This window comes from Dendropsophus ebraccatus, chromosome 11 (assembly GCF_027789765.1).
Source record: "Dendropsophus ebraccatus isolate aDenEbr1 chromosome 11, aDenEbr1.pat, whole genome shotgun sequence".
Classification (NCBI taxonomy): Eukaryota; Metazoa; Chordata; class Amphibia; order Anura; family Hylidae; genus Dendropsophus; species Dendropsophus ebraccatus.
This window is the reverse complement of record NC_091464.1, coordinates 78,555,976-78,570,879: the sequence shown is the minus strand read 5'-3', so window position 1 is coordinate 78,570,879 and position 14,904 is coordinate 78,555,976. Positions and strand designations below refer to the sequence as shown.

At 42.9% G+C, this 14,904-nt stretch overlaps 1 protein-coding gene across 7 annotated transcripts in view; it reads left to right on the top strand.

Annotated features, from left to right (window-relative positions):
- Positions 1 to 14,904, top strand: part of TIAM1 (TIAM Rac1 associated GEF 1) — a 241,741-nt gene that overhangs the window by 192,259 nt on the left and 34,578 nt on the right. For all 7 annotated transcript variants that reach the window (XM_069946252.1, XM_069946254.1, XM_069946253.1 and 4 more), the window contains 3 exons: positions 607 to 685; positions 7,337 to 7,423; positions 10,144 to 10,356. In XM_069946252.1, the coding sequence (XP_069802353.1) occupies positions 607 to 685; positions 7,337 to 7,423; positions 10,144 to 10,356 (379 nt within the window). The remainder of the gene's footprint in view (positions 1 to 606; positions 686 to 7,336; positions 7,424 to 10,143; positions 10,357 to 14,904) is intronic.

The window sequence follows — 14,904 nt, the reverse complement described above, 5'->3', positions numbered from 1 at the left end:
AGTACTTATCGAACAGACAAGGTCTGATTACACCCAACAAAATCCTCCTGTGTTACCTGCAGATTCACCATGGATTTCGGTAACCAGCAGGTGTATATTTGTAATGTGTGAGGGAGAAGATATAGGGGGGGGAATGATGAAACCTGGTGCAAAATGTGAAAACTGGTGCAATTAATAACCCCCCAATGTTCCATGTTACCCCCCCCCCCCCCCACACACATGATTCCTCAGTCTCTCAGGAGATTAGGAATGTCTCTGTGGCTATAAGCAGACACCTGCCAGGTGTTATATAGAGGGTTTATAGCCTTATAGCAGAGGGTACACACAGGTAGCATTGTTCTCTAAGCTGCTGCTCTTGTTTGCTCACCTGCTCTTCAGCGGAGTCGCCCCCTGCAGGTGTGTGTGCGGAGTCATCTGCCAGGAGCAAATAATTGCTCACTGTATGGGAGGAGTTGTAGGTGAGGAGCAGCTGAACTTTGAACTCCTGCTCTGAAGGCTGCACCTTTGGAGTCACTATCACACAGACTGACAGGACAGGACTTGAGGGGAAAAAAATACATTTATAAAATTGAGAATGATACATTTTTTTCTCCCGCTTTGTTTCAGCTTTATAAAGAAATTGAAATTTGTCCAAAATGCTTGAAATGCATAAAGCTTGAAAAGATCGACCCCACAGACAACTTTGGTAGGTTTATCTGTTCTATTGTAATATTCCTAAAATTTTTTGGGCAGTTATCAGCTGAATTTTAAGACTTTTGGTGGGAAAGGGACAGTAAATGTGGCCATGCAACCTCAATGGTGGTCGGATAGACGTTTGTTAGGATGGGGGCGACTCTCTCAGAGCTCCCCGTTTACTGTACATGAACCATACTTTCATGTGTTCTCATAGTAAGCCGCTGCCCGACTCCTGTGGTGGTGTCCTATCTAAAAACAAGTGAAATCCAACATGTCTGATCCTTCCTATCCCCTGTCATGATCTGGAACCCCCATTTTTTTTTTTTTTTTATTTCTATAATTTTTTTTATTTCCATAATTTTTTTTTTTTTTTTTACATTAGGCTTTGTTAGGAACTGCAGGGCTGCTCAAGCTACATATTGCTAGCGCTGCTGCATGCAGATACAAAGCCTCACCTGATGTCTATATAATACATTTTAGCATTAGATAGCGGTTCAGCGTCCTTGCCGCCTGCTATATTTTTATGTAACAAGCAAGTTTTCACAATAATAAAGTTTACATACAATAAAAAGTTTACAATAAAGTTTACGTACCGGTGAGTGCCCTTACATTATTTCTTCACGTGATACTATTGTGCTTGTAATGCTGCAATTCAAGTAAGTGAGCACCACCTATGTTGAAACGTTTGCATAAATGTATACACTCCACTCATCCTATCCACAAACCTATCCAAACCTCATTGAGGTAGTAGTGTCAGTGGCTGTGTCTTATAAGGATAATCACTGCTTGCTCTGCTACTTTATACTGTGCCACAGTTGCAGCCCTAAGGGGACAGACAGCTTCCCCAAGCGTAAGGTCTATTCTAATGCTAAAATGTATTATACAGACATCAGGGGAGGCTTAGTATCTGCATACAGCAGCGCTAGCAATATGTAGCTTGAGCAGCCCTGCAGTTCCTAACAAAGCTTAATGTTAAAAAGAAAAAATAATATGGAATTTTTTAATCTTTTAATTCCATATTTTTTTTTTATTTTTACATTAAGCTTTGTTAGGAACTGCAGGGCTGCTCAAGCTACATATTGCTAGTGCTGCTGCACGCAGATACTAAGCCTCCCCTGATGTCTATAGAATACATTTTAGCATTAGAATAGACATTACACTTGGGGAAGCTGTCTGTGTCACTAGTGCTGCAACTGTGGCACAGTATACAGTAGCAGAACAAGCAGTGATTGACAGTTGTTCCTGCTCACTTGTCTACACTGAGCTACTGACACAGACAGCTTCCTCAAGTGTAATGTCCATTCTAATGCTAACATGTATTATATAGACATCAGGAGAGGCTCAGTATCACTATTGCTGCATGAAGCTGTATGTAACTGTGCTGGGACTAGGGCTTGAGTATCCCTGCAGTTCCAGACACAACCATTGGTGGCATCAGAGGGGCTGTGTAACACTGTATTGCTGCCACTCAATTTACGCATAAAAACAAAACACATGTGGTGTCCCACCTAGGGTGTTACTTGTCTTTACACCCCTTGCAAAAGCCTGTACTTCAAAGTAGTAGTGGTAATGAAGTAGCACCTAAGATTTACTAGTATGTCTATTGGATGCTTAAAGGAGACCTGTCACCCCAGCTGCTGTGGTGAAGCCTGCCCAATCCCCCGGTTGAGCCCCTTATACTTACCCCCTCCTAGAAATCCCGGTCCTGGACCCGTCCCGGTGCTGAGAAATCCCCGTGTGTGTACATTCACCAGAGATGAGTCCGAAGGGGCTTTCTCAGCAACGGGACGGGGACTGGGACTTCGAGGAAGGGGTAAGTATAAGGGGCTCCACCAGGGGGTCGAGTAGGCTTCACCCTGGCAGTCGGGGTGACAGGTTCCCTTTAAGTATTGCACACCTGTAGGTAACTGAAGGGTTTTTGCTTCTGTGATTTGTGCACCAATGAGAGCTCTTTCTCTTATCTACCTATCTATATCCTTCTATTTATCCTGCACTCTCTTCTCACCCATTCACAGCACATATTACAGATGCTGTAGGACTTTGGACAAATACGCTGAGGTGGCAGGTCCTTAATACACATGCACTTTAATACGAGGAAGTGGCAGTTATACATATCTTTATTGCACAGATGCTGTAGGAAGTTTGGGAGAGGAAGTGTAGCCACGCCTTTAGTGAGTTTTACTTTGGTTTCTGTAGAGAAAGGATGCAGCAGTCAAGTCAAGACTACAGCAGTCAAGTTGGGCCCTGGCTTATGCCAGGTCCCCTGTTAGAGGACAAGTCCAGTGTAGTGAACAGACGCACATGGGAACAGACACCCGTTTCTTGAAAGCAGCACTTCTACAAACTATACAGTGCTAAAGCTCACAGGGAGGACAAAGTCAGGGGCCAACCCAACCCACGCCGTGAACAAGTCTAAAGGTGCAGGACAGTATCCTGATAAAAAAATGAAAAGAACTGATCGGGATAGAGCAAAGTTGCTAGAAGCCTACGTATTATATCTCGCAGCGCGGGTGTAATCAGAAAGCTCTGACCACTCTGATCTACCCAGGTAACAAGGTCTGCGGCTTGTGTCCTCCTCTAGGATGGGTCACCCGACACTGGGGGGCGATAGGTGGTGCAAAGACCAAGGAGTCAAAACACGGACACAAGTATTCTATCTACTCTCAAGTCTTCTACTCATTCTACTTCTGAAGTTCCGGCAGAGCACAGCACTACATTGGGTTGAGACTCTCACAACATCCTCCTCTCTACTTCTCTGAACCTCTTCTACCTCTCAGCACGCAACTCAGCCAGCACGGCTGCACTACTTTCCAAGCTCTCAGCACAGATCTGGTCACTAAAGTCTAAAGTGTATTGTCAGGACAGAAGTCCGCTGTATATCACTGTATTAACTATTTCTAAAGTAAAGAAGAAGTTATTTTTTTTAACTTGACTCAACGGTTATTCTTTAAGCACCTACACAGCCATTGCATCTTCCTTGGGTCATCTCCCCTTTCTGTGGGTGGCGATACCGATAGTCTGGTTGGGTCAGAACTCCACTCCGCACCACCGTGATAAGTACCCAAGGGACCCCCTCACAGCCTGGCAGGTTACTAACCACAGAGGAAAGGGTATAGCCAGCCTCACTAAAATAAAAGCAGGTGCGCCTCCATACCTATGTGCCCAACCGGCACTGGTGTCACAGCAACATAACACCTGGCTGGGCTACACTCCGACCAACCACTACAAGTGGCCACCACACATACATATATGTATTAACCCCTTCCCCCAATATGACGTCCAGGGACGTCATGAAAAGCAGTGCCATTCTGCATCATGACGTCCCTGGACGTCATGGTTTCTTTGCCTCCCCCCACTGTCCCTAGCAGAGATCGGGCAGCAGGAAGAGGCTGTGACACACAGTCTCCTCCTGCTGCCACTGCCCGGAGGGGAGCCGTGCTCCCCCTGGACAGTTAACCCCATAAACGCCGCGGTCGTTGCGACCGCAGCGTCTATGGAGAGTTTCTGTGTCTCCCGCAGATCGGGCGGCAGGAGGAGGCTGCAGCACATTGCCTCCTCCTGCCGCCACTGCCATCATCCTCCGGTCCGTCTCCGGGTGTCCCCCAAACTGTCCTCTCTCTCCCCATGCCCTCCCTCTCTCTCCCCATGCTCACGCTTGACCGTCTATTAACCCGTTACATTAATTATCCCACCCGATGAATGCCATAAAAAAATAAACAAAAAACTAACCAAAATGAAAATTTTTTGTAAATCCCACCCCCTATAAAATATAGAAAAAAAGCTATCAAACCGATATATGTACCCAAAAGGTGTATCACTAAATATGTCAGCTTATGCCGCAAAACAAAATCCCTCACGTAACTCCATTTGCGAAAAAAGAAAAATATTACCGCTGTTACAATATGCAAGACACAAACCGTAGAATAAATGTCATAAAATATAACAAAAGCGATATAAAATGGATATCACTGTAATTGTACCGACCTGACAAATACCAATAACATGTCATATGTGACGTATAGTAAACAGCATACAAAAAAAATGATGAACAACACCTGCTAAATTGTGTTTTTTATTCCTACCACCTCATTAAAAAATAAATAAATATTGATCAGGGTGTCACATGTCCCCCCGAATGGTACCGATAGAAACGTCAACTTGTCTTACACAAATAATTTGGCACCACAAGACCTCTTGTGTAGTGGGTGTAGTTTTTACAGTGGAGGGATTTACGGGGATAACTACCATACAGGCCCCACAAATCCGCTTCAGAACTGAACTGGTCCCTAATAAAATCAGAATTTGACATTTTCCTGAAAATTTTAAAAATCACTGCAAAATTTCAAAGCCCTCTAACATCCTAAAAAGTAAAAGGACGTTCACCAAATGACGTCACCATAAAGCAGACATGTTGTAGATGTTGCATTAATAAAAAGTTCATGTGACATGACTATCTTTCTTAGGAAAAGAGAATTTTGAATATGAAGGATTGTAAATTTTGTCTAATTTTTGCGCAAATGTTGTGTTTTTTACAAAATGAGTGTATCAACCAAAGTATACCACAAACATAAAGAGGAATATGTCACGAAAATACAATCTCAGAATAACTGTGATAGTTAAAAGCACCGCAGAGTTATCACTACATAAAGAGAGACAGGTCAGATTTGAAAAAAAAGGCCCCGGGCATTAAGGCCAAAATAGGCTGCGGAGGCAAGGGGTTAAAGAAATGTAAAAAAAATGTCTTATTTCACCAGTGATGATTATATCACGGTTCTACCTTATTTATTGTGAATTGACCATTATGGTTTCCAAATACAGTGAGAAATAACATGCCTGTATACAGTGTGGCCTGGTGAAGCATGAATAAAAAGAAGCGAAAACGTAGTCTTGGCAGCCAACAGCCCCACTTTAAAATCACAGTGTACTAGACTAATGTGATGTCTATAGGGAATACTGCTACCGACTTGTAACATATGCTCAATGACTGTTTCAGCCTCCTGTCCATTCAGCGGAGTGGTGTAAGATACAGTAGCCGGACCATGTCGGTAGAACTGTAGATGTGATAATTGCTTTCTGTTAGGAAAAAGGGATCTCGAGTGTTAAAATATCATTGAATGTGGATTAATTTATTCACTGTAAATTAAACTGAGATCTGGTGCGGAAGTAACTGCAAAAACCACTTAGCAAACATGTCATGTTCTTATTCTGAGGGATCTGCAAGTTATAGAGAAGTACACCACTGCCACCTAGTGGAGGATCTGCTAACTGTAGATAAAAAGCCTTTTTTATTTATTTATTTAGTTATTTATTTATTTATTTAGTTTTATTTTATTTTTAAGGCTTGTGGTCTATGTCAGTCTGGTTTTCATGCATTACTATAAGGTTTGGTATTTATTTTTTTCTCATATAATATTGAGGCAGGCAGAGGATGTGTTGCAAGTACATCAGCATTATACTCACTACATACTCGAGTTATACACCTATCATATATAAAATCATTGATATTTTTAACATCACTGCTTGTTTTTCATGAATGTCATTAAAGAACAATCTATCTCTGTATCAAGAGCAATAAACCTAAGTACTCTGCGGTTGAGTTCAGTCTGCTGTTCTGTTATCAGCCGTTTAGGAGCTTGTCAGCCACCTTGTAAAAGAATGCGATAGTCCATGAGGCTGTAGCGCTGCCAAAAAAACCCCCTGTATATACCCTGTTTCCCCCCAAATAAGACATCCTCTGAAAGTAAGGCATAGTGGAGGATTTACATGATAGCTTAAAATAAGGCATCCCCCACCCGGCACCAGGGTTATGTTGGTTTGTGATGACAACTATTGTACAGTATATTATAAATGTTAATTTTTTTAAATTTTTTTTTGTTCAACAATAAGTGTGAAATCTTCATGAAAAAATAAGACATCCCGTGAAAATAAGACATAGTGCATCTTTGGAAGCAAAAATTAATATAGGACACTGTCTTAATTTCGGGAAACACTCCCAAGCAGCAAACCTGCAACCTTCCAGCTGTTGCAAAATTGCACTTCCCATCATGCCTGGACAGCCAAAGCTTTGATGGGAATTGTAGTTTTTTTTAACAAGGTGTAGAAGTAATGATGATGATGCGGCACTCACCAGTACTTTGTGCAAAATCCTTAATTTATGGCAGAATAACAAACATAGTAACCCCATGTGCTGTACAGGTTACATGGCAGGCGCAGGTGTATTCCACTAGAGCGACGGCCGTTTAGTTGACCACTTAGTTGACTACTAAGCCTATTGATGCGGATGACCGTGAAATGGCTGTCACTCTAGTGGAATACACCTGCGCCTGCCATGTAACCTGTACAGCACATGGGCTTACTATGTTTGTTATTCTGCCATAAATGAAGGATTTTGCACGAAGTACTGGTGAGTGCCGCATCATCATCTCTTCTACACCTTGTTATACTTAGACTATGCGTTATTATATGCAGAGCACCACGATAAGAGTCATGCTAAAAGAACTGACCTGAAGGTCAGCTATCCAAATGCGGATTGGAGCTGTGCCAAGTTATTTTTTTCAGTTTTTATGTAGTTTTTTTGAACAGCTGCAGGTTTGACACCACTGTCCTATTCAAAGGTGGCAAACCTGAACCTTACTTATGTCCTGTCTGCTGTCTTCTCTAGGATTCTCTCTGTCCTCAGTGGAAGAGGATGGCAGACCTCATCTGTATATCAATAATGTGAAAGAGACTGGCTTGGCCCTTAAGAAAGGTGAGTAGTGATGTAATCCAGGACTACTGTTTGAGTGTATTATGGTGTCCTAGAAAGTACATTGGCTGTACTAACAATAAGCTACACCAATTCTTCATGTCCCATTGAGTGAATTACCCAGAGGTAGGGAGTGCAGGAGAAGGAAGGAAATCATACTCACCTTGACTCTCTTCCCTGATCCAGCACAACAATCTCCGTGGACTGACAGTGAAAGTGGCTGGATGATGTTTCTGTACACTCAGCATAAGGAACAGATCAACCAATCACAGACCTTGTGGTTCTAATACAAGACATGTGACTGTCTACACTGTCCACCACTGAGTGTATGGCCCCTCCACTAGACAGTCTGGAGAGGTGGGGGCTCTGGATTGTGAGCAAGCAAAGAGCGAGTATTTTTTTTTTCTGCCCCTGGGTAACTCTATGAAAGGTGCCAGAAACCCCCTTTAGAGCTGACTATACAGTAGATGGTCTCAGCAAGTCCCATTGTTAACTACATCCATCAATTCAATTTTAGAGGACTGGGCTCCTTATCAAAATGACAGGCTGGTTAAGCCAAATGACACATGCTTGTTATGGGGAAGTAGTGGGAGCTTGTATGTCAGTACAATTGTGAATGCAGCTTTAAAGTATATCACAGGATAAGTAATGTATGTACATAGTGACTCTACCAGCAGACTAGTGTGTGCAGCTCTAGAGTATAATACAGGATGTAACTCAGGACCAGTACAAGTAATGTATGTACACAGTGACCCCACCAGCAGAATAGTGAGTACAGCTCTGGAGTATAATACAGGATGTAACTCAGGATCAGTAATGTATGTACACAGTGACCCCACCAGCAGAATAGTGAGTGCAGCTCTGGAGTATAATACAGGATGTAACTCCGGATCAGTAATGTATGTGCATAGTGACCCCTCCAGCAGAATAGTGAGTGCAGCTCTGGGGTATAATACAGGATGTAACTCTGGATCAGTACAAGTAATGTATGTACACAGTGACCCCACCAGCAGAATAGTGAGTACAGCTCTGGAGTATAATACAGGACGTAACTCAGGATCCTTACAGGATAAGTAATGTATGTGCACAGTGACCCCACCAGCAGAATAGTGAGTGCAGCTCTGGAGTATAATACAGGATGTAACTCAGGATCCTTACAGGATAAGTAATGTATGTGCACAGTGACCCCCACCAGCAGAATAGTAAGTGCAGCTCTGGAGTATAATACAGGATGTAACTCAGGATCCTTACAGGATAAGTAATGGAATATATGTACACAGTGACCCCACAAGTATGTAGCTCAGAATAATGACGCTTAATATGTAGATTATATCTAAACACAGTATACACTTTAGTTATAAGTAGGACACATCAGGTTTCAGAACGCTAGCCACATCTTCCTGAGATCGTCATAGAGTATAGCGGAGCAGCTTTGTCTGCAGCCGCCGATAGGACCGAAGTAGATTTCATCCCCTACAGGAAGAATAACATCACAATGGCTGTGTCTTGGCACTTTCCATCTGTCCCATTGTTTGCAGGGTGTGAATATGACAAGTCTGTTGGAGATTCTTCCTTTCTCATTATCATGAACTGAAATTACTTGAGACTTTGCCAAAGAACCTAGAATAAGATGGCAGAGGAAACTTATGGTGGATGAGGAGCAATTCGGAGAATAAACTCTATTTCCCAGCTTCTTTCTTTCTATGATTAGACACGAAATTAGCTCTGCTAAAAATAACAAGAATGACAGACTTATTGTAGATATACACTCCTTAAAGGGGTTGTCAGAGTTAGAAAAGCCACTGTCATATACCTTATTAGGGAGTTAATATGGAGAATGGTTACAAAGACTGTCTCTTGCTCTGGAGGACCTGTCTGGTATTTAGAGCCAATTACAAACCTGCTGTACAGAAAGCAGTATTGTATGGAAGCCAAATAATACCACCAGACCATCAGCACGTAGTGACTAAATATTATTACCATACTGTTACCGTATCATACTGCCACCACAACCTGACCACATATTTCCTCTGCCTAATGATTGACTAATACTGCCATATTGTTATTGAATTAACCACTGTATACAGACCAACATTACCCCTATACGGTTACTTCAGTGCGAGGTTAAGTTCAGTACAGTTACATCCAGTGACTTACAGGGGGCATTCCCTGGTCTTCCTCTTTCCTTTTCTTCTCCATCTCTCTTCCGCATCTTAGTCTTGAGGCCTGGAGAAGCTTACACATGTCTGTCCTGCTAGGGGAGGAACCAGGAAAACATGCCCAGCAGGACACAGCACCGCTGCGGACAGCCACCCTCATGCCATGTAGCGAGATGGACATTTCAAAACATGTCCTTCCTGTCGCACCAGTTCCTGACGTTTGCCTTGATACTGATCAACAGTCGGCAGGAAACAGAGTGACAAGGAGAGAGGAGATGTCCCCCCTGCTGCACGGCACGCACTCTTTAATAGTGGGTGGTAATTCAGCCAGGCCCTATCATTTTAGTTATGCCAGACTGACTGAACAGAAATGACAGGCCTGAAGTTGCTGCTGCTTCAGGGTCTCTAGAATGTGCCGCCTGAGGCAAGATAGACATCTCTCCTCATGGCAGATGCAATCCTGTCTGTATTAAACAGACAAGCCATTGATGTGAATGGGCGCTGGGTCATACTTCATGCTGGTATTGTTATTCAGCTTCAATATCGTAATCCTTTTTTTTTCAGGCCTCAAAATAGGAGATGAAGTGATGGAAGTGAACTCTGCCACCGCCCGGGATCTGAACTCCGCCATGCTGAAACACCTTCTGGCCAAGCCTTTATTGTGCCTTACTGTTCGCAGCTGCCCCGATCTGGATGAGAGTCAGTCACCGATCGAGACACCCCCTCGCCGATCAGAGGGGGACTGCAATGAGTACAGTCTCTTCGCCAGTAGTCGAGGTAGGTTATACTCCTATGCTCACAATTTTCCATCTGAATACAATGATTTTTATTCTATATCTGGGTACATTTAATGTTATGATTCCAACTGGGGGAGCTGTTGCATTGGTGCTTATGTAGATATTTGCTCCTGGGAATGGTGAGAAGTGGTACTGCAGGTGACTAGAAAGAGGATTTTGCAGGAAGCAACCTGCCTTCATTTCTTTTCATTTTCCCATTTTTACAGAAGATTATTCCATTTCAGATTTCCTCCTTTAAATTACACCTCTGCTTGTCAAGCAGCTCTTCTATTGGTGCATGTGATCGACAGCGAAAAACCTTGACCCCCCTCAAAACCTGAAAATGGTGTTTGGTAATTGAATAGTTGTGAGGCCTTTGGATATAACAGCCCCTACATGCATTGGTATTCCCAATAATACCCAAAAGATGGGCAGCCATTGCATACAGGACAAACAATACTTACTTGAATAGTAGCAAATGGGCTCTAAAGTGATAGTTGCTTCTTTTACCCATTAGGACCTGTGCAAATTACACCTATCATGTCTGCTGTTGCTGTATACAGTCTCTACTTCAGTCTTGATCTGCTATCACCTGTACACTGCCCTGTTTATAGTACCCAATAGTTTAACATTAGGGAGTGCACAGGCTCCTCTGCCACATAGAATAAACCAGTGCTATAAATGCTACCTGGTAGGTAGGGGGCGCTGTTACTGACCTGCTCCTGAACTTACATTGCAGCTTCTACATACTTCTCTTTGTTGGGTCAGCATTTTCCATTGTCAGGGTTGTGTCAGCCATAACTGGGCCTTTTGTTAAGATTTTCTAATAAGGTTAATTGAATTACAGAAAAGCGTGCCCTTAATTCTGTGCCGCTGCGTGATATCGCTTTGTTCCTGTAATGCTTCATTACTGTTTTTTTATTTTTTTTATTTCTACTAAGGCATAGTTGCTGAGTATCCTAGATTTTCCAGGGTAGGCTTTAGGTCCTGTGCTGTTTTTTTTTTTTTTTTTCTTTTGCATTTTGTAGCCCAGGGCTTGGTGTCATGACCTGGATAAGTGGTGCACCCCATATGGCCCCATTCACATCAGTCTCATTGCAGAGACAGGCTTCATAGACCTATAATGGGGCCCGTCTCTTTCAATGGTTCTCAGCGAACGCTGAGCCGAGGAATGGGAGATGTTTTCTTGGTAAAGGGGTGAGATTTGGAGATGGATTGAATATGAGGAGAAATCACAGATAAGTATCAGCTGTTGTTCCAAGGTATTGAGCTTATATATAGTATAGGGAGGATGCTGGTGTTACAGATGGAGACATCAGGTGAAGAAGGAGGATTAGATGGTGTCAAAAATTAACCCTAACCCTAGAAAAAAAACTGCTTTAAAGTCTTGCCCTCTAGGTGTCACACTTCTCTGCAATTTGCTGTCCACAGCCTGTTGTTGGGCTCATTGTGTCTCTAGATAAACTGAGACAGATCATGGGAAGTGGTTTGCACAAGTGAGAGAGAAGGGGTCTTGTCTGTGTACCTGAAATCCTCCAGAGGAACTGCCCTGTCCCTGAAAGCTAAAGCATGGCTTCTCACCCCTTGCAGAAGTTTAGTGCTTACTTATAACAATAGCTTCTCACTCCTTGCAGAAGTTCAGTGCTTACTATACCAATAGCTTCTCACTCCTTGCAGGAGTTCAGTGCTTACTTATAACAATAGCTTCTCACTCCTTGCCGGAGTTCAGTACTTACTATAACAATAGCTTCTCACTCCTTGCAGAAGTTTAGTGCTTACTTATAACAATAGCTTCTCACTCCTTGCAGGAGTTCAGTGCTTACTTATAACAATAGCTTCTCACTCCTTGCAGGAGTTCAGTGCTTACTTATAACAATAGCTTCTTGCTCCTTGCAGAAGTTCGGTGCTTACTATAACAATAGCTTCTCACTCCTTGCAGAAGTTTAGTGCTTACTTATAACAATAGCTTCTCACTCCTTGCAGGAGTTCAGTGCTTACTTATAACAATAGCTTCTTGCTCCTTGCAGAAGTTCGGTGCTTACTATAACAATAGCTTCTCACTCCTTGCAGAAGTTCGGTGCTTACTATAACAATAGCTTCTCAGTCCTTGCAGAAGTTCGGTGCTTACTATAACAATAGCTTCTCACTCCTTGCAGAAGTTCGGTGCCTACTATAACAATAGCTTCTCAGTCCTTGCAGAAGTTCGGTGCTTACTATAACAATAGCTTCTCACTCCTTGCAGAAGTTCGGTGCTTACTATAACAATAGCTTCTCACTCCTTGCAGAAGTTCGGTGCTTACTATAACAATAGCTTCTCACTCCTTGCAGAAGTTCGGTGCTTACTATAACAATAGCTTCTCACTCCTTGCAGAGGTTCGGTGCTTACTATAACCCCTTTCTTGCTGTGCGGCTGCAGTTTCTTTCCTTTATGCTCACATAGCACCTTACAAACACTGTACTGTAAAGCATCCCCCTAGCACAGTAGCAGCATTTTTAGTCCTGTGCTCTTTTACCAGCACTGTGTCATGACATAGCAGTAAGCGTTAGGTACTGTGCTGTGGTTGGCCAGACAACTAATAGAATGGATGTGACTGTGTGTGTACTACTGACAAATAGTCCAGCTCTGGTCCTACCCCTTAAGATGGAAAGAACAAGAAATAGGAGTGAACCATGGAGGCGGCTAAATAACAAAGTTGAGAGAACTAAACCTTGTCATTGCCAAGACAAGTTTGTCTACAGAAGAGGTGGCAGTTGCGGTAAGCAAGGAACCTGGAGATGCCGCAGAAGGATGCTGGGGGATCGCGGAGAGGTGAGCATAAGATGTTTGTTTTATGTATGGGCAGCAACATATAACAAATGCCGGATAACCTCTTTAAAAGAGCACCAACATAGACTGTAAGGGAGTTCTGTCTCCAAAAGGTGGCACAAGAGAGCCGCATTTCCATATACCATGGAAAAACTTTCTTTTTGAAACTTTTTAGGTAATTCTGCTATGTTCCTCTAGAGGGAGCAAGTTAGCTGTCATTGTTAGTTTGAGTGTACTATATACAAGATTTTGGATACAATGCGAGTTTGAGGATTACAATGGTAAGGTTATTGAATGTATGAAAACTATTGATAGATATGTAAAAAAATAATAATAATAATGTGTCACCATAAGGCAATCTGGTTTACAGCACTTAGATATCCCCTCTTTCTCCACCTCCAAAATTGCATTGATCCTGGATGGATATGGTATCCTATGCGTCCTCCAGAATGCCAGCTACTCCTGGATGGCTCTGCGTGTCTTAAGCCGCAGCTTTCCCGAGGCTAACGTGTTAATACAGTGAATAATGGTTTTCCTTATCGTTCGCTACAGTGAATAAATCTTCAGTTTCCTAAGAGACGACACAATAACATTCAATCCACTTGACTGGAAAGCATTCAGAGCGCGCGTTCAGCGGAGGGCGAGCGCGGCTTGTTTATGCCAGGGGTGGGAGGGACTGATTGACTTGTTATGTTGATTTATCCATATTAAATATACTGGAAATTATAATGTTTCTATAGTTACCTCGTGTTCACGGGGAGAAGCTATTATAAAGATGGAGCCGCAGACATTTACTTACAGCTCGTCCAAAATATTTCCGAACCCAAGTTGTCCTTTTCTACCAGTTTTCTGGTGTTATGCTATGAGTGCCGTAATGGCTTCTGTAGGGGTAGACACCCAGCTTTCTCATCACCCTGAGTGGTAGTTCACATTACCATAGCTGTCTATCCTGGTGCTTGTTGGCCCTTTCCCCTTCCCGATTTTGGATGGGATCAGCTGACCATCTAAAGTGTATGGAAGCTTCCAGATTCTCCCCGATATTAGGTGGAAGGATAAGGCCTGTTGGATTTGCCTGATCTTTTTGTTGTTGGTGATATCCACTTCCAGTAATGGAGTCTGGCAAGGGCTTTCTGCCCATACAGAACACCTGCATGTTTGCCCCCTGGGTGCATGAGTATAAGGGGCTTGGGTGACTGAACAAGTATATAGCCAGCTTTAAGGAGACCTATAGAAATGTTCTCTGTTTATAGCAGAAGTGTCTAGCCCTTGATCATGTAGCCTTACGTTGCATTTATGGCATTGCACCTACAATTCAGGACCATGATGCTTTGCTGTTTGAATTCCCCCTCATTACTCTGTGATATAAGAGAAGCAACACCAAATATCTACTATAATTTATTGACCCCCAGAGCATCCAGCCTGTTACCTCCTATAAGCAATGAGCTATGACCACGCAGCTTACACTCTACTAATACACACCTACTACAATTTTAAAAAAATCCATAGGAAGCCACTAACTTGCCAGCATGTTTTAGGTCTGTGGGAGGAAACTGGAGCATCCAGAAGAACACTGGGAAGAACATACAAACTCCTCACAGATGGCGCCTTGGTCAGAACCCAAAACCCTAAGTGCTGCCAGGCAGCAATGCTAACCACTGTGCCACCATGCTGCTATCTTATAATGAGGCCGACTGACAGACTTCAGGTTGGATTTCGAAAACTGTTAAAGATACAAGCCGGTGG